Source organism: Falco biarmicus, chromosome 14, assembly GCF_023638135.1.
Source record: "Falco biarmicus isolate bFalBia1 chromosome 14, bFalBia1.pri, whole genome shotgun sequence".
Lineage (NCBI taxonomy): Eukaryota > Metazoa > Chordata > Aves > Falconiformes > Falconidae > Falco > Falco biarmicus.
In genome coordinates this window covers 17,690,189-17,711,005 of record NC_079301.1, presented here as the reverse complement: position 1 = coordinate 17,711,005, position 20,817 = coordinate 17,690,189, and the positions used below count along the sequence as shown (strand labels likewise).

The 20,817-nt window shown below is 39.8% G+C and overlaps 1 protein-coding gene across 2 annotated transcripts in view; it reads left to right on the top strand.

The window, feature by feature from the left end:
- Positions 1–20,817, top strand: part of TENM1 (teneurin transmembrane protein 1) — a 349,253-nt gene that overhangs the window by 202,385 nt on the left and 126,051 nt on the right. For both annotated transcript variants that reach the window (XM_056359800.1, XM_056359799.1), the window contains exons 6-11: positions 1,868–2,020; positions 7,265–7,464; positions 8,837–9,047; positions 12,419–12,520; positions 13,571–13,765; positions 17,236–17,436. In XM_056359800.1, coding sequence (XP_056215775.1) covers positions 1,868–2,020; positions 7,265–7,464; positions 8,837–9,047; positions 12,419–12,520; positions 13,571–13,765; positions 17,236–17,436 — 1,062 coding nt within the window. The remainder of the gene's footprint in view (positions 1–1,867; positions 2,021–7,264; positions 7,465–8,836; positions 9,048–12,418; positions 12,521–13,570; positions 13,766–17,235; positions 17,437–20,817) is intronic.

Sequence of the window (20,817 nt, the reverse complement as noted above, 5' to 3'; positions counted from 1 at the left end):
CAGGAGCAAGAGCTGCCTGCTCTAGAGATGTCAAGGCATGTTGATTTTTGTTGTACCTTATGTACGTTGAAGTAATCTGCCTTGCATTAATAAGCTCAAAGATCAGAGCTTAGGTCTGTGTGATCTGACTGCGAGAGCCTTTTCAAAGTATTAGCATGGTCCCTTGATGACTGAATATGAATCTGTAGAATCCGTAGATAGTCGGTAGAATATGAAGCAATCCAGGCAAGTCTCTGGCTGGAGATCTCACCACTAACACCAGAGTAAGTGTCCAGTATCTATTCTGGGGAGTGGGAATTTGCTGGCCAGTGGTGTGTCTCCAGAGCCCAGACCTGATGGTGAAGCATTGCTTTGAGAATTCAGTATATTTGGCTCTCTCCATCCGAAGCCGATATAAAAAAATACAAATGTGTCACAAATACTGTCACCTCACCTCACTACTTTGATAGAAACGCTCTCATTTGCTTGATTTGGGTCATGCATCTGCAGCTGGGTGATCCAGGAGTGCACAGATCTGGAATTCGTGATTGTAGATTGGCAGCTTTGCATTCCTGTGGTAGTTTTGGCAAGCCCGTGCCAGGAGCCCATTCGAGGGATGGGGTTTTGCTTTATAATTTGACTTTTCAGCCTGCAAGGGAGGCTTGTGAGCAAACACAGAGAAAATGAATCATAGAATCTAGTGTCCTGTTTGTATTGAGATTTTTTCCTTAAAGTATGTGCAAGCGCAAAAGAAAGCGATGTCCTTTCTAAATGCAGGATGCATTCTAGATCACACTGACTTCTCCTGAGAGTCTCTGAGGTTCCTACACAATTCAGGAAGAGCAAGTATATTGCCTTTTGGGCTCCCACTGTGGGCAGATCCTACTCAGTGCAAATTGCTGCGTGTGGCTTAAAGAGGCTGATACTCAGGTTTTGCTCTTTATGTGACAATTGCAGCTCCTCTGTGGGGGGTATCCGCAGTCCGTACTTTAGTGGGTCATCAGTCCTCCCTGCTGAGTTACTTCAGTGCTAAGGTTACCTCTTCTCTGGAAGAATTTGCCCTCCTCAGTAAGACCTAGGTAATTGTCTGGAATGGCTGCAGTACTGTCGTATTATGCTTAAAATAAGATCCTCTGTTGCTGTCTTGCTCCTACCACCCTTCAAATCCAGAACAACAGCAAGGAACGCAAAAAAGGTGAATGGCTGTGGGGGCCAAGGGGGGTAGGCAGCTCCCACGTATGGTAATAAGGATGGTTTGTAACTTCATGAAAGGATTAATTTAGATTTCCCAGTGCATATGTAAATAACTATTTTTCTGTTAATATGTTTTGTAGTACAATTGCATATATTTTAGATCTAGAGCAAGTTTTTTGTCTGCAGTGTAATTCTACAGTAAATCTATGGTGTCAGTGTTTTTCCTAACGTTTAACCTAAATGAAAAGGTTTGGGAATGCGGTGGGCAGAGTTTTATTTAGAACTAGATTGGAAAGGTGAGAACTTTTGCTTGGTATCAGTGCTTTAATCCACAAACTGAGCTCTTTGACAGTTGAAAGCTGAGGGACAATGTTGATGTAGCATTAGGATCTGTCACACAATATTGAGTTAATTCAACTGTTATCCTTTTAATTGCAAATATTTCCATTAACTGCTGTAGAAATTCATCACTCTGACCTGGCTGAACTCCAAAAGAAAGTGTGGAAACTAATTAAACATTGAGTTTTAAGGTAAAATAGTAAATTGCTCATTAGACCCCTTGAAATTCTGATTTATTACTAACAGAATGAAGCAATACTTCACTTTACAGAAACTGGGTCATAGCATTCTTTCTTAGTCTGACTGAAGGTGCTGTAGCTTAGACATCAATTAATTGGTCTTCATTTTTTTGCAGCAGTACACTTGTTTGGTTTAACCTGGCAACTACAGCCTGTTGAAGGGCAGCTATACGAAAATGGAGTTAGCAAAGGAAATAAAGGAACAGAATCCACGGATACTACTTACTCACCTATCGGGGGAAAAGTTTCTGATAAGATGGAGAAAAAAGGTATGTGTGAATGAGGAGACAGACAGATTACGAATGTTTAAAAATTGCTACTGCTCCAATTCTGTATTTGCTACAGTTTGACGTTATTTTGAGTTCAGGTTCTATCTCCTCTAGTATAATTTTAAAATAGGTATGAAAAGTCCATAGCCAGATTGTTTCCTATAGCAGAACTCTCACTGAAATTAGCAACCGACTCAAGCCATTAGGAAGGTAATGTTCAATGGCAAAATAATCACCCTTCTTTTGTGAGAGAAGAGAGATTAGGGCATTTGACTTCTGTTTTAAGACAGGGGAGGTGAGATCGTCTTCGCCTTGTTCCCGTGTGTGCAAAGGGCCCGATGCTGTGCCTGTCTTGCACACCCAAGTCAGTCTTAGGCAAGGGGAAACCCTTTGTGGCCACAGGTCAGAATATACAGAGGGGTAGAAATCTTAATGCTTTTAAAGGTGTCCAGTTCTTGATGGTGTAAGCTAAAATACAGCATCCTGCCGCATCCCGGCTTAACTGGCTGCAGTAAGGCAGCTTGCAGGAATCTCCTGAGTTTTTCCCAGAAGGCTGGAGCCAGGCTGGTGGCTCCCTGCGGCCGGGGGGCAGCTCCCATCCCAGGCGGCTCCCTGCATCCCCATGCCCGCTGCAGGGACTGGCTCACGCACAGCCCAGATGCATCAGTTCACTGCAGCAGCAGAAAATGGCCTCTTTAAGAAATGCAAATAGTCTTCTGCCATGTAAGCAGCTGAACCAGTTCTTTTGAAGGGGCAAAGGAATGCCAGACCTGGCATGGGAGTGAGTGGACTGCGCAGCCAGGAGTGCGGAACAGAGCGCGGAATGTCTCTGGGATGCACAGCTGCTTTCTCTCCAGCCCTGTCATTTAATGTCATTAGGTCACCTACTCCAGTATTGGTTACAGGCTTTGGCCCATGCTTCCCGTTGACCACCACGGGGATGCTTTCTGACTGTAAGAAGCAGGTGGACCTCCATTCATTTTCATGATACTCAGGAAAAGGGAATAAATCAGATTAGACCAGAGAAAAGTGAATGGGAGTAGAATAGGAACGCTAGTCTTTCCAGCTGTTAGGAAGAGCGTAAAATTGTACTGAGAGCTCTGCAATGATAAAGATTTTCAGAGCTTCCACATTTTAGAGCAGAACAGTGGTCTGATTTTGTTTATGCCAGGCAAGATCTATGACTATAAATATGAGACAAGGTGGGACATTGTTGCCCCAGTCCCTCCAGAAGGAAGATTACATCTCACATCAATAGTCTTGCAAATCAATGTGGCACAACTGGATAGAGATCATATTAGATAAATAAGCAATAGAAATATATGTGAGGAGTCAATGATGTTGTTATCCATTATTTAGTCCCTTAGAATGGAGTGGTAGTGAATTGCAGTAAATGTTTTATACACTTTTGTATTTTTGTCCTGGTGCACCATGGAAAATATCTCAAATAGGTCTTCTCCACTGCATTAAATCATTTTGTCAATATATTACAGATTTAATAATAGCTCTTCCAAAGCATTTTGCTTCCAAAGGAGGATGTGCAGGGAAAACATAAAAAAAAAATATCTTAAAAATAGATGCTTGAAAACAAAGAAAAGAGTATGTGAGTCAATAGAGATTCAGTGCAGTAGGGAAAAAACCAAACCACACCTGCCTTGCCCCAGGCGATCCTAGCATCTTCTGTAGCTACATAATTGCCCCCCAACACTGAAGCACAGAGGGCTGGGATAGCAGAGCCACTTCACTGAGGGTTTATCCAGCAGTCTCAGAGGTCAGTCGTGAATATAGCTAGACTGTTGTCCCTCTTTTCCCCTTTCACCTTCTGGGGGTAAGCTGTAATCCAGAGTGTATGCTAACAAGGAGTACACACTGGGGAAAACATAAGAAAAATGATGTGGACTTTGTACCAGGCATCAGCACATGCATAGTCTGGCTACAGCTAATTTTTGCTGGTTTTATTTCTTTCCATCACGTTTAGTGTATATCAGTAATTTTATTCCCAGTGCTCATAACAAATTCTCTGTGTAGATGTGCTGGGAAGAAGGATTTGGGAATGGGCAGCTAACTCGTTTCACTACAGAAGGAAACCACAGGAGGTTGATACTCTGCCTGTAAACTTGAATCCTCTGGTGTGATTTCACAGGGATAAATCACTACTGTCAAGATTTTGAGACCTCCCATTTTCCCAACTCAATGCAGCAGCGCAGAATGCTTTTCCAGACTTTGACAGCATACATTTTAACTAATCTTTTAATGGAAATCAAGTTTGCAAACCAGCAAGTCAGATTTCTTTAAGAAGTCACTTTGTAACACACTGACCCACGGCTATGAGTTAACATTTTAATATGTAGTAATGTGATTAAAAACTGAGACATCCTATTGATGCTAGTATTTACCAGGGGAGTACAAGGAGATTGATTGTTACAGGATCAGTAATAATCAGCATATGGGTACATTCTTGTGAAGATAATTGGCACCACGCTGTTCAGAGTTTTACTTTCTTGAAGCCAATAGAAACCTGTGATTAGGAATCTATCTTCTGTTTTAGACTTGCAAGGAAAGTGTGCTTAGAAAGAATAGGGAAGAATCAATACTATTTGGCAAGATTGGGAGCCATACAAGGAGTTGAACATAGATAATTAAATGATACTTTATCATAAGCAACACGTTGTTATAAGAAAGATGTTTTTAGCACAAGAGCAGAACGTGTATTGCAGCACTGCAATTTTAAAATCTTCTATCAGACTTTTTCAAGAAAGAGCAAGGGAGTATACAAGGATAGTCTGTGTATGATAGCATTATCTTCAGATGCCTTTTTTGTACAGCCAAATACCTGTTTGGTTCAATTAAGCTTGGAAACAGAGCTGAATTCTTTTTCTATAAAGAAGGCACAGTGGCTCAGTCAATATGAAACATGCACTTCAGACACAGCTCTTACAGCAGCCTTTTCATGCTATGTGGTTGTCTGAAAAAGTAGGGTTTGAAAGGTAGAGGTGCTGCAACTGCATACTTTCAGTAGGTGGTAGGTAATTATATATATATATATATATTCATGTTACCATTGCAGACAGCAGCATGCACTTCTTTGCTGTGTAAGGAGATAAAAATAAATCTGGTTAAAAATAAATCTCTTTTTTTTTTAAAGCTTGCATAAAATTATTACTAAAGCAAAGGTATTTTCCTCCAAGTGTGGAAAAACTCAGACATACGTTATTTTGAGCCTAGCAACACTAACGTGCTATTCAGCATAATTTGATAACATCAATTAGTGAAAATACTCCCTGACTAAAGACATAATACTTTTTATTTTCAACAAAGAAACAGGCCTTCTCACTTCAACAAACTAAGAAGCAGTTACTGTATTTTAAAGGACCTTGAACACCGACCAATAATGCCATTAACTTCAAAAATGATACTGTATCCTTGACTTTTTACTTAGTGCTCTACCGTCTTGTAATTGAATCACATTAATTACCGTGTGTCAATATCACCAAAAAGTTCCTTTGTGTTTTACTTAACCCAGGGTAATTGCTTGCAAAGAATCATTAAGATTTAATATCTCTGGAGTACTGGAAATAGGGGAAAATGTTTTTAAATGTACATCAGCCAAGTAGGATCTTGTGTGGGTCGGGGTGGGAAGGGATCCACTTTCATTGCACAACATAGGAAGTTTAATTCTCTTTTCAAAACTCAATATTCAAGATTTTTTCCATCAAGCAAATTAGACAGAAGTAGTTTCACCTTGAACATTGTAAAAGCAGCAATTTGGAAATACTTTAACTCGCAAACCAAGTAACAGGTGTATTTTTAGAGTATTAGATTACACGTTCTGTGCTTTAAAAATAGACGCTTTTATATGATAAGGTGTTAAAAGTCAGCTCCTAGTTCTTGCTGTAGGTTTGGTGACACAAAGCAGCTATAAACCTGGAAGACCCAGTACCCTGAGAATTGCTTCTGCCTTGTAAATTAAATCTCTATTCATTAAGAATGCTAAGTACTTCCTACGCTAGTTAAAGCCTATGTAAGATCCCACTGAGGATCTTTGTTATTAATACATTCAGGAAGAAGCTGGCCCTAGCTTTGCTATGCTGTTTTCATTTCCAGTGGCAATTTACAAAATTTCATGTACATTATGTTGCATTAGATATTTATATGCATTATTGTAAAAAAGGCTCCAGTCACTTTGCTCCTTGTTGTCCTTCACTGTGATACCGGAATGAAATGAAACATAAACAGATACGGCTGCTGAATGCAGTCTTCGTCTCTTGGCTCTTCCTCCGATGCAGCACACTATCCTGCTTTTTTTCCAGTGGAGAGAAAGTGTGGAAATGCGAGTCAGAGTTTTAAAAAGCCTACAGTGGAATTAGCCTAGATGGTAGCAGGACTGGGTCTGCGATCTGCAGCATGTCACGATGCTGATCACAGACAGGCATTAAAATACACAAAGATGGTGACATAAGCCAGCAAAGCAAGCCAGCTCCAATTTAGTTTGGCAAAGTCTTCCTTATGCATTCCATTTCCCTTTCTATTTCAGCTCTCTCATACCCATGTGTGAAGTTACATACTGTAGATGTCTGCAAATTTATTGTTAGGCGTTATGGAATTATGCCAGTTTTCTCTTCAGATTGCCTGTCCCTATCCTCATGCCCCTGTTACGCTTTCATGCAGAAAGACCAAGCCAAAACAGATGTTCTTTATTTCTCCAGGACTAGATTACCACTACCATAATACAATCATTAGAAATGGTGATTAACCGAAATCTAGGCTTTGGACATGTGCTCCGACCTACCAGGTCTGATGGATTTTCAGTCCTCACTGGCGTCCATTCGTGTAGCTTATGCAGTGCCCGTTGGGCAGGAGGCTGAGCTGCGTGCCAGAGGAAGATCTCCCGCTGCCCTCTCTCTGTGCATTCTCGGTTGAATGGGTTTTCTTTGCATAGCTGATAGGTAAAGACCGTGGTTTACGCAGCAGTACTTCTACCTTTTTGTATTCAGTAAAATGTTCCAAGATTTCCAGGGCAAAAATGCTTTGTGATGCCTGTTATTGCAAATATTGCATGCAGGTTTGTTTGTGTTTTTCAACTTGTTGAGTAAAAAATGCGGTGGTTTCAGTGAAATGCCCTCTGTTTAGAGGTTATTTTCAATATATTCTGATGTATCTGAGACACATTTATACCTCATGACCTATTATCTTCACCCACCAGGAATACACAACTGATTGTTTTGTTTGTTTCTGGAAAATCAGTGTTTCAGAAGGGACGGGCCATAGACACAGGAGAAGTTGAGATTGGAGCTCAAGTTATGCAGACGATCCCCCCTGGTTTATTCTGGCGCTTTCAGATTACCATACATCACCCCATGTACCTGAAATTCAACATTTCACTGGCAAAGGATTCTCTGCTGGGAATTTATGGCAGAAGAAACATTCCACCAACGCACACTCAGGTAATTAGAAATCATACTGATTGTGTCACGCTGGCGTTTTCAAACAGCAGTGGACACGAATGTTCACAGTAACCTTTCTAGTTAGGCGGCAGGGGTGGACTGGCTGTAACCACAAAAAGCAGGCTGTTTATCCCTTCCCTTTAGCGAGGTGTAGCTGTACCCCCAAACCACGCTGTCCCAGAGGAAGGGACAGTGTCACCCCAGAAGGGTCAGCAGTTGTGACCGCTGAGAGGTGCCTGTCCAGGCGGCTGGACAGGTGGGGACTGTGCTGCTGCGTAGCTCCAGCATCTTCTTTGCAGAGGACAGTGGGATGAAATAGCGCAGATCATTTGAAAAATGTATTTATATTTTTATGACTTCATCAAAACAAACAGATCACACAGTCAGTATAAAGAATTAGAAGAAAAAAAACCCAAACAGCCATTTCTGGTTTCTAATATGAGAGTTATTTCTGGTTACTCCTAGGGATTTTGCAGGAGAAAACCTAGCTAGGCAGTAAGAATGTGCAATATTGCTGGTCACAGTCAACCTCTTTGTTGTTGTTTTTTAAGGCTTAATATATTTGGCATATGAAGCTGTCATTTCTATGGATAATAGATTTTTCAGCTTTCTTATAAAAGGATGACCCTCCATAGAGTTTAATAAACTTATATACAGAATCATGGAAAGATTTTTTAGAAGGGACCTCTGGAGATCATCTAGTCGCATCTCAAAAATTATTTATGAGAGTTTTGACCTTAGAAATATGTGCTTTTAGCTGTCATTGACTTTAATTGAAGCTGAGTCTTCAGTTGAGCTGAAGCAAAACTTTGCTGAAAACCAGAATGCCTAGAAAAACCTAGAGAAACATACACGGTTCATGAACAAGGATTCATAGAAAGGTTTAAGTTTCTGGTGCTTTGAGTTTAACTGCCCTTAAAGTTGTTAACATCAACTTAGTTAAGTATTAAGAACTTCCATGTAAAAAAAAGATACTCACTTGCATTAATAAAATTAAACATAAATAAAAAGTGTATTTAGGTTTTGATACACAATACTGATACTAAGGGACAAGCGTTTAAAAATCTGGTATAGAACAATAGGTTCTTTAATCTGTTCTTGGCACTTGAGATGAATCATTGTGTAGCGTAGGCACTACAGCTTGGCAATTTTGGAATTATTCCCATTAAGGAGATGTAGTTTGTGAAGTAAATCTGCTGTATTTAGTGCAGCAAGTCTGAATTTACCCCTATTCACACTGGTGAATACTTAGTCAGTCAGGCAATTCCTCATAAGATTGCAACTGTTTCTTCCTCTTTGAATGAGACATGCAGAGTAGATTCATAAAAATTTGCTTGCTAGGTGGTTAATTTTGGCTCATTTGTTATTTCAGTTTGATTTTGTAAAACTGATGGATGGAAAACAGTTAATTAAACAGGAACCAAAAAACTCAGAAGAGCCTCAGCAAGCTCCCAGGAATCTGATCTTAACATCACTGCAAGAGACAGGTTTCATTGAGTATATGGATCAAGGAGCTTGGCATATGGCATTCTACAATGATGGAAAGAAAGTGGAGCAAGTGTTTGTACTAACTACAGCGATTGGTAAGAACAATTACAATAAAATTGTTATTCTGGTTATTCCATCGGAAAGCTCTGTTCAGAAAGAAATTATTGACCTTGATTCCAGCTTCTCTTAAGCATTCTCTTAAACATGTTTTATTTCAGCTTGGTTTAATAAACCTCAGTGGACCAACTTCATGTTTATGCCAATATTAGACAAATAGCAATATTTGTGTATTAAAGATGGATGCTATCAAATTAATTAAGTGTGAAGTTTGCATGTGCATTAACATTTTTATACGATAGCTTAAATGCTCGAGTAATTTCTGTTGTTATCTTGCTCAAAGTAGGAGATTATGTCTGCCCTCTCTGTTTACATGGGAATCATAAATCCTACAAAAATTATCCAGGCTTGAAGTTCTTATTTCCAGTATTCTACTCGGTTAGAAAATCTGAAAGGCAGCTTTTGTGGATTGATTTGTGACTGTTGTTTGATGTGTGGTGTTGTTTTATACAGTTATTTGAATGCACCATTTTGTTTGGAACGCAGAAGGCAAATACAGGAGACAGTGTCCTGGTGGCATATCAGATCCCTACTGCCTTTTAAAAACATATAGACAGACGTGTTTGCAACTCTAGGTGTTGTTAGTGAGCGGCGCTTACACTTAAGGTTTCTTTGGAATTTAAATTTAGGTAAAGTGTTGTATTTATGACAGTCTCTCTTTGCTGCAAGACTTTAACCACTATGCCCTTTAGTTAACCTGTTCTGCCATATGTTTAGCAAGATGTCTTTACTAGTAATGGACATGCCATCTGCTCTTCAGAACAATTGGATGCTATTTTTACTTGGTGGTAAACACCTTGCAGAGCAGGACGATATGACTCAAATACCAAGATTCTGAGGGACTTGCAGGAAAATAATTTAAAAGTTGAAATAGTATTGTAAGGACTGGTTTTGGTGTAAAGTTCATATTTGCTCTGTTCAGAAAAGTGCATCTTTTACAAGCAAGAAAAAAATGTCATTATTCAATGCCATATGAGAAAATAATATTAAAGCAATTTCTGAAGCATCTTCGCTGATGCTCTATGAAAAGCATAAGACCTGGCCAAACGCCAGTCCAGATCAGAATCCAAAGACCTGCCCCCTTGTTTATTTCTACTATAAGACAGCACTGTTTATGTGGGAGAGTTTAACCAATATTTCATTGTTAAGTAGCATGCCTTCTCGAGGGGAAAAAAAAAAAATGCTGCGGTTTGATTCTTGTTATATTTACTGAAAAAGAAGCTGCCCGTCCCTTCTCTGGTCCATAAGCAGACCAGGCTGGGTCTTACAGAGGGGAGCAGTGAAAGCCACACAGCACAGGCAGGAATCTTATACTTAATCTCAGAAATAGCCACAAGAAGACATTTTGGGAGGAAAAGAGGGTTTATGTTGCAAGAATCTACGCTGATGCATTTGAAATTAGTATTAGCTATTGTGCTTCCACAACTTGTGTATCATCATCTTAAGCTTTTTTTTGCATAACGGTTCTTGGTTGTTTCTTGGGGGGGGTCCACCAAAAAAACCCAAAAAAGCACCACCTTGAGCCATACTTCTTACCCCAGACTGGGCTGGAGTCTTATTTGACATCTCTGACGACAAAGGAATCAACCCGGACCACAGATTGAAACCCTTGGAGTAGAGCAAGAGCTCGGATGCACCTCTGCTGTACGCTGCTGTTGGCTGTGTGAAGCAGTCATGCCCTCCTCATAAGACAGTATTTCAACTTGCTCAGTGTTAGTTATGTACAAAATTGATTTTGCTGACACCTTAGCTAAAGCTCCCATCAGACTTTCCCTTGAGGGGGGTAATTTGCATGCAAAACCTGGCGTGCCTCAGGTATTTGATTAGAATGAATAAAGGCCAACCCCAACTGGACATCGCATCAAGGGGAGGTAACTTTTCAAATCATTAATTCTTTGTTTCAGATCAATGTAGGGATCATTTACCTTGTGATTCTGGAAAACTGACAAGACAGGCAAGTGTACACATAGAGCAAGAGAAGAGTTGATAATGAACAGTAATATATAAAAATTAATAACGAGCAGCATATCTGTGAAAAAAACTTACTTCTGAAAATGAGCTTTTTGACTTTCAAACAGACATCAGTGTACAGGTTGGGGATAGCTGATGAAAAGACACATGTCAAATGCCTGTTTTTTGGTATAAACTGATAGCCCAAAAGGAATGTTTTTAAATAACAGTAGGAGTTTTCAAGAGGAACCAATCCTTATCTGTCCAAGTGCCCATAAGTAAGATCAAAATAAACTTATTTCAGTTGTTCGTATTAGTTGTAGGATGCCCTGATAATCCATCTTTTGAGAAGTTAAGTTTGAGTAAAATATGTCAGATTTGATTAGATTAAATATTCCAATACTATGCCCTTTCTTGAGAAACGTTTTTCCTCCCAAATCATTTGCCATGGACAGATACACTTCAAAAGGATTTGGATTTTCTTCTTTTCCCCCCCCAACTGTCATTATTTTGTGGGAGAGGAGCCGTGTTTCCCATCTTCCTAGAGCCAGAGGTACCTCCCCATGTCTATTAGTGAACGTGCCCACAAAACAGCCTCGGTTCCCGCTATTCCGTAGCCCCTCTCCTGTCCTGCACAGCACCTGGTGGGCTGCAGAGACCCTCAGCCCTAGTGCCGGCCTGACCAGGACCTGCTCCGTGGGGGAGCATCTTAGCCTTGGATTTGCTTCATATTCTTTACGTCAAACAGCTAACCCATTTGCAGATATGAGCTTGTCCCCAGATGTGTGAAGTTAAATGGCTTACTATCCAAAGCTGTGTGATAAAACACGAGCAAGTTTAAGATCAGAATTGAAAGTGATTTTTTTTTCTTCAAATCTAGTTCTTAGTCCTTTATTGCATTGAGTTTTATCAGTTAAAAAAGACTATTTTTTTCTTTTTCCATCTGATTGTATAGAAGTGAAAATTCTACCTTCTTCCAAGGACTTCAATTCACACGGTTCAAGTGAATGCCATAGAAGGCAATTTACTCTATAAACAGGTTTCAAACAAATTACTTCAGCAATAAAAGTGTTTAAGGTGGACATTTTTCAGCAAATACTCTGGTTCTTGTAGTGCTTTTAATGGTGGTAAATTTTACATGAACACTTACTTTAAAAGCTTTTTAGTGTAATATAAATGATGCACCTGTTATCTCAAAGCTGTCAAGACAAAATCTAATATTTGTAAGCTGCTTGAACAGGAATTTTGTTTTATGCTCCCTATGAATGAAAATGGACCTTTTACTGCTTCTGCACCTTTTTGTATGTTGAGGTGTGTCCTGCAGAGTGAGGTGAAGATGCCATTCATTTCACATTCAACTGATTTGTATTTTTCTTTGTGCAAAACTCTGAATAAACAGAAATCCTGGATGACTGCTCTACTAATTGCAATGGGAATGGAGAATGTATCTCGGGGCACTGCCACTGTTTCCCGGGATTCCTTGGTCCTGATTGTGCAAAAGGTAATCTCATACTAACTGACCCACGGTGCATGACAGAGATCATCATTATGCTGTGTGACTGTTGGGCTTGCAAAGATTGGAAGTGATTAAAGGAGATTAAATTCCTTTTTCCAGCCAGATGGCAGCTACAGTACAAGCACACACGTAGGAAATTTCTATCAACCACTTCTCTCTCCCTGACTTTCAGAGTTAATAGATTCCTCCATCTCTTTTCGCATCCACTCCATGATTATAAAATGTATTTTTTAGTAAGTGTCTTAGCTTAGCAGAATGTTTTCTGTATTTGAAAGTGACAGGCAGTTTCACTTTGGAGAAAACTCTGTAAGTCCGTCAAATGCTTTTGTGGTCTTAACTTGAATAGAGTGTAGAAAAGAAACCTAAAGCAGCTTAGAGGCTGCTTTCCATTATTGGGGCAAAAAACATGCTAAAAAGATTGTAAGTGAGCTTATTTCTGATTTAGATATTTCTGTTGGTATTATCCGTCATCTGCTGCCTGTGGTGTCTGGAAGTTCTCATAGTTTTCCAGTGTTGCCTCAGATTTAGGATTGACTTTATGTTTTAAGAGCTTGATTGGCTCAGAAATGGATAGGGGATTGTAACAGTAAGCTTCCACATCGCTCATTTACGTGCATGTCAGTAACAGCTGAAACTTCAGGAATGTTAAGTCAGCTTAGAAGAAAGAAGAAAAGGGCAGTATCGTGCTTCAGTTCACAGAGAAGAAATATTCATCTTACTGAAATCATAAGAAGGCATCACTGCAAATGTACTGCAGAGGCCAATCAAGGGGAGGGAATTCTTTTTATCTTCTAAGAAGCCCCATTTCAGGTCAAAATTAAAGGTGTACTAGGGAATGAGACTGAGGAGATGAGGACATCGTATTACTGCTGCACTGCCCTAGTTGGAAGGTTTCAGCCTGTGACAACCCGCGAATCAAACGGAGGAGGTGGGGGGCTGGAGTTGGATAAGCCATTTTACAGAACAAGAAATGCTATAAATGTTAATCTATGTAAGTATGTAAATACATTAAAAAGGTCAATCTGCCCTCTTCAGATTCCTGTCCGGTGCTGTGCAGTGGAAATGGAGAATATGAGAAAGGTCACTGTGTGTGTCGAAATGGGTGGAAAGGACCAGAGTGTGATGTTCCAGAAGAACAGTGTATTGATCCAACCTGCTTTGGCCACGGTACTTGTATCATGGGCGTCTGCATCTGTGTCCCTGGATACAAAGGAGAGATTTGTGAGGAAGGTTTGTGAAGTTTTCCTCTCTATAGTTGGGGGGTTTGATTTTTGTCTTTAATCTCCAAACCTTTTTTAAGGTAGTTAAGAACTCACATAGACCTGAGCAGCTGACTGAAGCAGTACTGTTTTGCCCAAAAGCACCTTTACTGTCTCGTAGAGAGTAATGTTAAGGTAGAAAATTATCAAAGGTAAAGGCACTCGGGACTCAGTGACAGTCATGGAAGCTGATCACACCATTTCCAAGATTCACATTTTTATTCTAAAAGAATAAAATTATTTAACATTGTGTGATAAGGCTATATAATAATTGCAGCATGGGCAGTCCTCTGAAATACTCAGTTTCTCCTTTGGTTGAGGAGAGCTCTACTTCTCGGAGGATTTCTGTTCCTTCCCTCCACTGAATCTCAGTAGCAAGAACAGAGCTGGGTGGGAGTTTTTGCCTTTCACCAAGCGATGTATTTTCAATTCTCCAAAAGTTTCCTGGAAAACATCCCAGCAAAAAGGATTCCTTTTTTTTTTCTTTTTTTTTTTTATGAAAGTTGTGAGACCATCTTGATCTGTTTGTCCCCCTGTTTCTTCTCTCAGGCTCCACATATTTTTTCAGGAAGGGTGGCTGGCGGCCCCAGTTCTTGCTGCCAGGAGCCTCGGTCCCTCAGCACACACTGTCAGACAGCCCGGGCAGGCTTTTTTACTTGGCCAAAAGCTGAGGGTAAGGCAGTCAGAAGATCATTTAAACAAAATATGATGTGGTAGTTCTCCAAGGCGATCAGAAGATTGTAATCTGCTTTTCCCTTTCTTCATTCTCTTACATCTTAGATTTTTTCTGCGAAGAACATACTGACAATATAAAGCCAAAGGAGCAGGAAACAGTCTGTTTACCAGAACATACTTTGTATTTCTGTTGTCGTTTGTCAATTTTACTGTGAGCCTGTGCTGAGGGTGCTAAACCAGCATCCTTTAAGGCTTGGCTACTAGAAAGTGGGGAATCCTGACAAGTAACTGTACTTATGCTCATCGTAGTACCAACATGTCTTTGCCCGCATCTATAGAAAGAAGCAGGGTTTTTTAAGTTTGCCTCTTAGCATTTCTGAGATAGCTCATCAGCTTTAACTTTCTCCCTCTGTGCATAGCCTCGGAAAGCAGAACCCTTCTTCATGCTTGCCCTGATTTGGTGATGTTTCACTAGTCCCCTTAGCCTGAAGCTAGTGACAGCATACTTTGCACTTCCCGCTATATAGATTTTAGGTAATTGTTTTGAGTAGCACACGGAGGAGGTTCTTTATGTGGCTTGAATTCTCTAGTCAGAAAAATATCCAGGATGGATTTGATGGATTTGACATACCTGGTACAGTTTTTAAAGGGAGGATCAAGAGAATGCTGCTGACACACTCAGTTGCTGGTAGTTTCAGAAATGGACAAAAAAAAAAAAACCAAGAAAACCCAAATGGGAAAAAGCAAATAATGCACAGATTTACCCACTGAGGCCACAATGCTGAACAAGCCTGTAGCTGGTGAGCGGCTGCCTGTGGTCTTGGGTTGCTTTGTTTCTTGCCACAACGTGATCATGCAAAACGGCTGAAAAAAACCCAAACAATTAAGATAAATGTACTCAAACAGCTGTTGAAACTAAGAGTGTTGAAACATTGGATTTTTAAAGTTTAAGATAAATGTACTCAAACAGCTGTTGAAACTAAGAGTGTTGAAACATTGGATTTTTAAAGTAAGGGGCGTATTTAAATTTTAAAAAAGGTGGCATTATATAGAAATAGAGTGGATGAAACAAACCTGCACAACCAAGTACAGTGGGGTTTTATTGTAACAGTGTGTGTGTGTGACATGACTGTTCAGTTTACTGTATTGTACAGAGTAACTTCTGCAGCACTGGAAGCAATTCTGCCAGGAATTCAGATTACATTATTGTATGTAAATATGAGTTTAATATTGTAGCCGTATTGTTAAAATAGCAGACGTAGTAACAGATGCACTATCCAGGGAACACTAGTAGCTACATGTATTCATTGCTGTGGGGGAGTCCTTTGAATTTGTCATCAGATTATCATTACTAAAGTGGGTGATCCTTTTAAAACTGTTTATGGAGTCACTCAGTTTTAAAAGACTGGCAGAATAAAGAGCTGTTTCAGGATCGAGAGAAAATTGCTGAATGTTTTTGTCCTGCACTTAGCAAGGTATGTATTGTCCAGAAACACTGATTCCTCACTTTTGGAATTACATTGTGCTGTGCACCAGCCTGGAAGGCTGAAAAAGATACAACATAAATCTTGAAATAAGATCTTAAATTGGTGGCATAGCAGCTCAAAAGATAAAGCATCACTTCTTTATTCTTAGGTCAAAAGGTCCTATAAACTGGAGGCCGTTTATCTCCACGTCTGAAATATTTAGTCTTCCCTTACTGAAGCAGAGAGCATCTCCTCATCCCTGTAGCGCAGATCTGTTTGTTACATTTACAGTGTAATTATTAGAGCAGTGCTTGGGCAGATACTTGAAAAATACATGCAAGAACTTTCCAAGTGCCTCTTTAACATTAGTCTGAAGCATGATCTAACATGAATGAGCTTTTGGCTAATTGTTTCCTATGTTCAGACCCCCCAAATCCTTTCCAGCTCCGCAGGCTTCCTGCAGCCTCCAGAGAAGGCAGGCTGTGTTCTGCTTAAATCTGTCTTCTTAAAAAAATGCTGGGGGGTTATGAAAGAATATGCTGATTATATAGGACTAACTAGCTGATTTAAATTCTTCTACAGAGCTCCTGAATTTTTCACTAGAAATAGTTTAATCCAAATTGAGAACAAATTTAGCTCTTTGTCTGTTTGCAAATTGTTCATCACTACATTATGACTTTTATGAATCTGTTCATTATCTGCAATTGCCCAGCACATACTTTTTATGAGTGTATGAGATTATTTTTTTTTTACAGCAAGCATTCAGTCAGATATTCACTGCTTGGGGTTAGTGGGTGGCCATTTTTTTTTCTATCAGATTTTCAGCTGTAGAGATAACTTTCCACAGGAAGATGAAAGAGTAAGTCTTTCTTTCCCCAGATGTAAATAAAAACACAGAGCGCAAATACCCAAATGGAAACACAATGCACAATTGTACAAGTAATTATTAATTGCTCCGGTTCTTTCCTAGCCCTGCTACTGGAGCACAGACTTCATGGACTTGGACCAATAGATCTATCTTGAGAATCTGCATTTTAAAAATAAGACAATATCCTTGACGAGCAGAATGCTGTGACCTCTAACAGTCTGCGTGCTTGCTTCTTGTGTTGGTTTGGGCTTATACTTTTACACAGCTGTTAGCATATTCTGTTTTTTCCTTGCCTTTGTTAACATTGTTTCAGTTTGGATGCTTTTTGTGCAAATAGCCAATTAATCTGAATGCCTGATGTTGTATTTCGGTAGGAAACCACTAAAAAAGTGTAAGTTTTATGCTCTAACTTGTACATTCCCTGCTTTCCAGAGGACTGCTTGGATCCGATGTGCTCTGGCCACGGAGTGTGTGTTCAAGGGGAATGTCACTGCTCCACGGGCTGGGGTGGCGTGAACTGCGAGACATCACTCCCCGTGTGCCAGGAGCAGTGCTCAGGGCACGGGACTTTCCTCCTGGACACGGGGCTCTGCAGCTGTGAACCGCAGTGGACAGGTTCAGACTGTTCAACAGGTAGGCTGGAGATTTTTTCAATAATGCCTATGTTTTCTGTTTGAGTCATGAAAGAAAGTAGTTTCTGTTACTGGGCTGGTATGAATTTAGAAAAACAAGATAGGGATGAACCAGGGATGCTGTGGCATGGCACTTAATGGGCTTGTCAGCAGCTGGCTTTCTGTTGACAAGGATAGAAAGGCTTTTTCTCTGTGACAAGTATGTTTACTGCCTACTGGCGTGACAGCAAGAGCAGTAGTCCTGCAAGAGCGCAAGTGCCTCCTGGCATGGATTGGAGTTAAGCATGACTCTCGCCTGAGATGTTGAGCACTTATCAGGCTCATGCAAGGAGGGAATCTTGCAACTCTGAGAGAAACCGGGTGGATATAAAAAAAGTAACAGTCTCAATGCAGTTGACTGATGAGTAAGAAGGCTTTGTCAAAAAAATCTTTAAACAAAAACGACCATCCATGCTGGGATAAAAACTCTTTTCTTTCTTAGAGGACCATCAAGGTTTGAACCCATTGAATTTGATTAAGAGTTGAAATGGATTTCCTATGTGCTTTGTACATTTACGTTTCCTTTTCTTGAAATGAATGCACTGTGGACATTTTACTCTGTAATGGAGCATGTCATTACCAATGTACGTTCTACTATTTTTTTCCCCATAAAGCTCACACAACCGGAATCTCAGATGATACGTAGCACATCCCAGTACAGAATAGGTGCAAGTGACAGATTTGCTGAATACTCTGGAATGCAACCGGTGGTCCAAGTCACCAATTTTTTCTTAGAAATCATCATTCAAAAGAACACTTGGAACAGTATATATTTCCATTCAAATCTTTATATGATTAAGGTCTTTAAGTTGGGTCTCTTGAAATGTCCTTCCCCATGATAACTTTTTAAGCAACAAAATATCGACCTGCTAATAGTTTTCAGTGTTTGTTAAAACATCCTGCATTCATTCTACACTCTAGAATTAATGCATGGAATTTCAGTCTGTCACTGCCAGATGCAGTACTTGCTTTGATAAGAATTGACTTTTTATTGACTTTCAGCAAAAATCCAGCTGCCTTCATTTTTATTATGTAATTTTTAATGTGTTAACAATATTCCTTGAAGCTTAGTAACGTTGTACTTCCGTTAATGAAGCAATTAATTAGGAAAGGTGCTAGCTATGTAGTAATTTTTTACTCACAAAACATGCAAACTAACTCTGTTCTAATACAGTGTTATTGTAGCTCAAAAAGATATGTTAATCTCCAATAGGTCTGTTGTGTCACCTGCATGGGGCAATTAGATATTAAGTAAGAGAACAAAGGGCTAATAAATAACTGCAGTGAAGGGGCTTTTATCTTGTGTGCTGGGATCATAGTTTTCATGTTTGTCTTGCCTCCAAAGCTGTTTAGATCAATTTTTAGAAGGAAGATAACTTTTTTTCTTACTTCATCAACCAGCAGGGAAAATACCTCTCTTCATCCCTACTGTCTTCTGAGTAGTCAGAGGATGCTTTTACAACCATGAACAGGCGTCTCTCTCTATAGCTAGATACTTCAGATCTCTCCTTGCAAATATATCTTTCTTCAGAGGTGTTAAACTAGATTCAGGATTGTTTTGGCAATGCAATGAGTGTTAGACTGAAGTATAGATGTTCATTTGCACTTGAGACTCTTTCCGTAGGATCGGTGATTGCTGTGCATGCTGGAAGTAAAGCCTGAATTTAGTGAGGAAGGAAAACATCAGTTACTAAGTAAGAAAACATAATGTGAGTAATAAGGTCAGAATAAACGAGCTGTCATATGTGAATGGAAAAAATCATGAGATTCTGTGCAATGGAGAGGATGAAAAGGGTAAACCACAGACTGCTCGTCCAGAATTAGACAAGGAAAACTTTGCAACTGATAGACGAGCAGTCTCTCAGCCTGTCTCAAACCCTTGCACTTTCCCGCCATCTCTGTACTGCATCACTGTCAGCACAGTGAAAATTTGCCTTTCTTTATCACCTTGAACACTACAGACTCCTGTCCTGATGATTACTGCATTCCCCAGCAAATTCAAAATGCTTTCAAAGTAAAAGGATAAATCATTTGAAGTTTTACGGTTTTCCTAGAGAGAAAATAATATGTCTTGCTGTGCTTTATGAAGGAGAAATAGCAAAGGCTCCAGAATATTTTTGAGTACAGTATCCTGGATACACTGTCACCCGCCTGAAGAAGAATGAGCCATCTCTATACCTTCCCCTACCTGCCCATCCCTAGCTCTTCAGACACTAAGAAATTCCATTTTACAAGCAGCAGACGGGGGAAAGACAGAAGTTGGTGTGGATGTGGAGGAACAGAGATGAAGGGTGACTGTGTGACCCATGCGTATCCTGAAAGGTTGCCAGTGTTTGAAGCTCCAGCCTGAGATCTGGAATCGTTCATGGATTTTTGAGGCTGGAAAAGGCCATGGTGTTCATGCTGTTTGAGTTTCTGTAGGACATGTACAAAAAAAAAAAAATAATAATAATCCTTCAGTTTCCGCTTGACACTTGTAATTTCTGTCCAGTTTTTAGAAATTTAACCTTCTCACAAAGACTTAAAATGAAGGGTAGGTTGCCATGTCCTTAGGTAAATTGTTTCAATTATGCCTGACCCTCTCTGCTAAAAAGTGTACCTTCTACTCCCAATTTGCATAGGTGAAAAGTCTTACAGTTGTGTTCCTTTCCGTGAGGTGAAAGACTGTCAAATTCTTTGTCAAAGTCATTACATTTTTTGTCCTAAATGTTTATAAAAAGAGCCAATATTTTAAATACATTTGCTTCTCATAATGCTGCATACACACACCTCTCTCCCACCCCCCCACCCCCACCCCGCCTTCTCTTTCTCTCTCTCTCCCTTTCTCTGTCTCCACTTCTGCAAGAGGAATAAGGCCAGAAAAAAAAAAAAGTATTTCTTGGGGTTTCAGGTAGGCATTTTGGGATGTATGACTGACCACATAAAGCGTGTGGTTTTCTTTTCCTATTGCTTCATAAAACAATTACATTAAGGGAACACTGAAATTCCAAGCTTCAGTATTCAAAGGTCAAAGAGAGACAAAAGAAGATACCTACATGTTAACTAACTCATCTTTCCCGTGTTTCTTATGAAACAGGTTTCATTTTTCACACTTAAAGAAATGCCATTTTGCTAAGGATGTATGGCCTGATCATTCAAGCAGTTACTTGCTCCTGTATGTACTTGCTGTCCTGCACAGTTGCTGTACTAACGACAATGTCTTTTCCTAATCTACCAGAATGTTCAGATCAGATTCTACGTGAAGTTGCATGTTGGGAGTGTTTGGATACAACAAACACTGAAGTGTGACATGAATGAATTAATTGGCTGGTAAGAAGTGCGTAGTTTAAAAAGGGTGAGATGT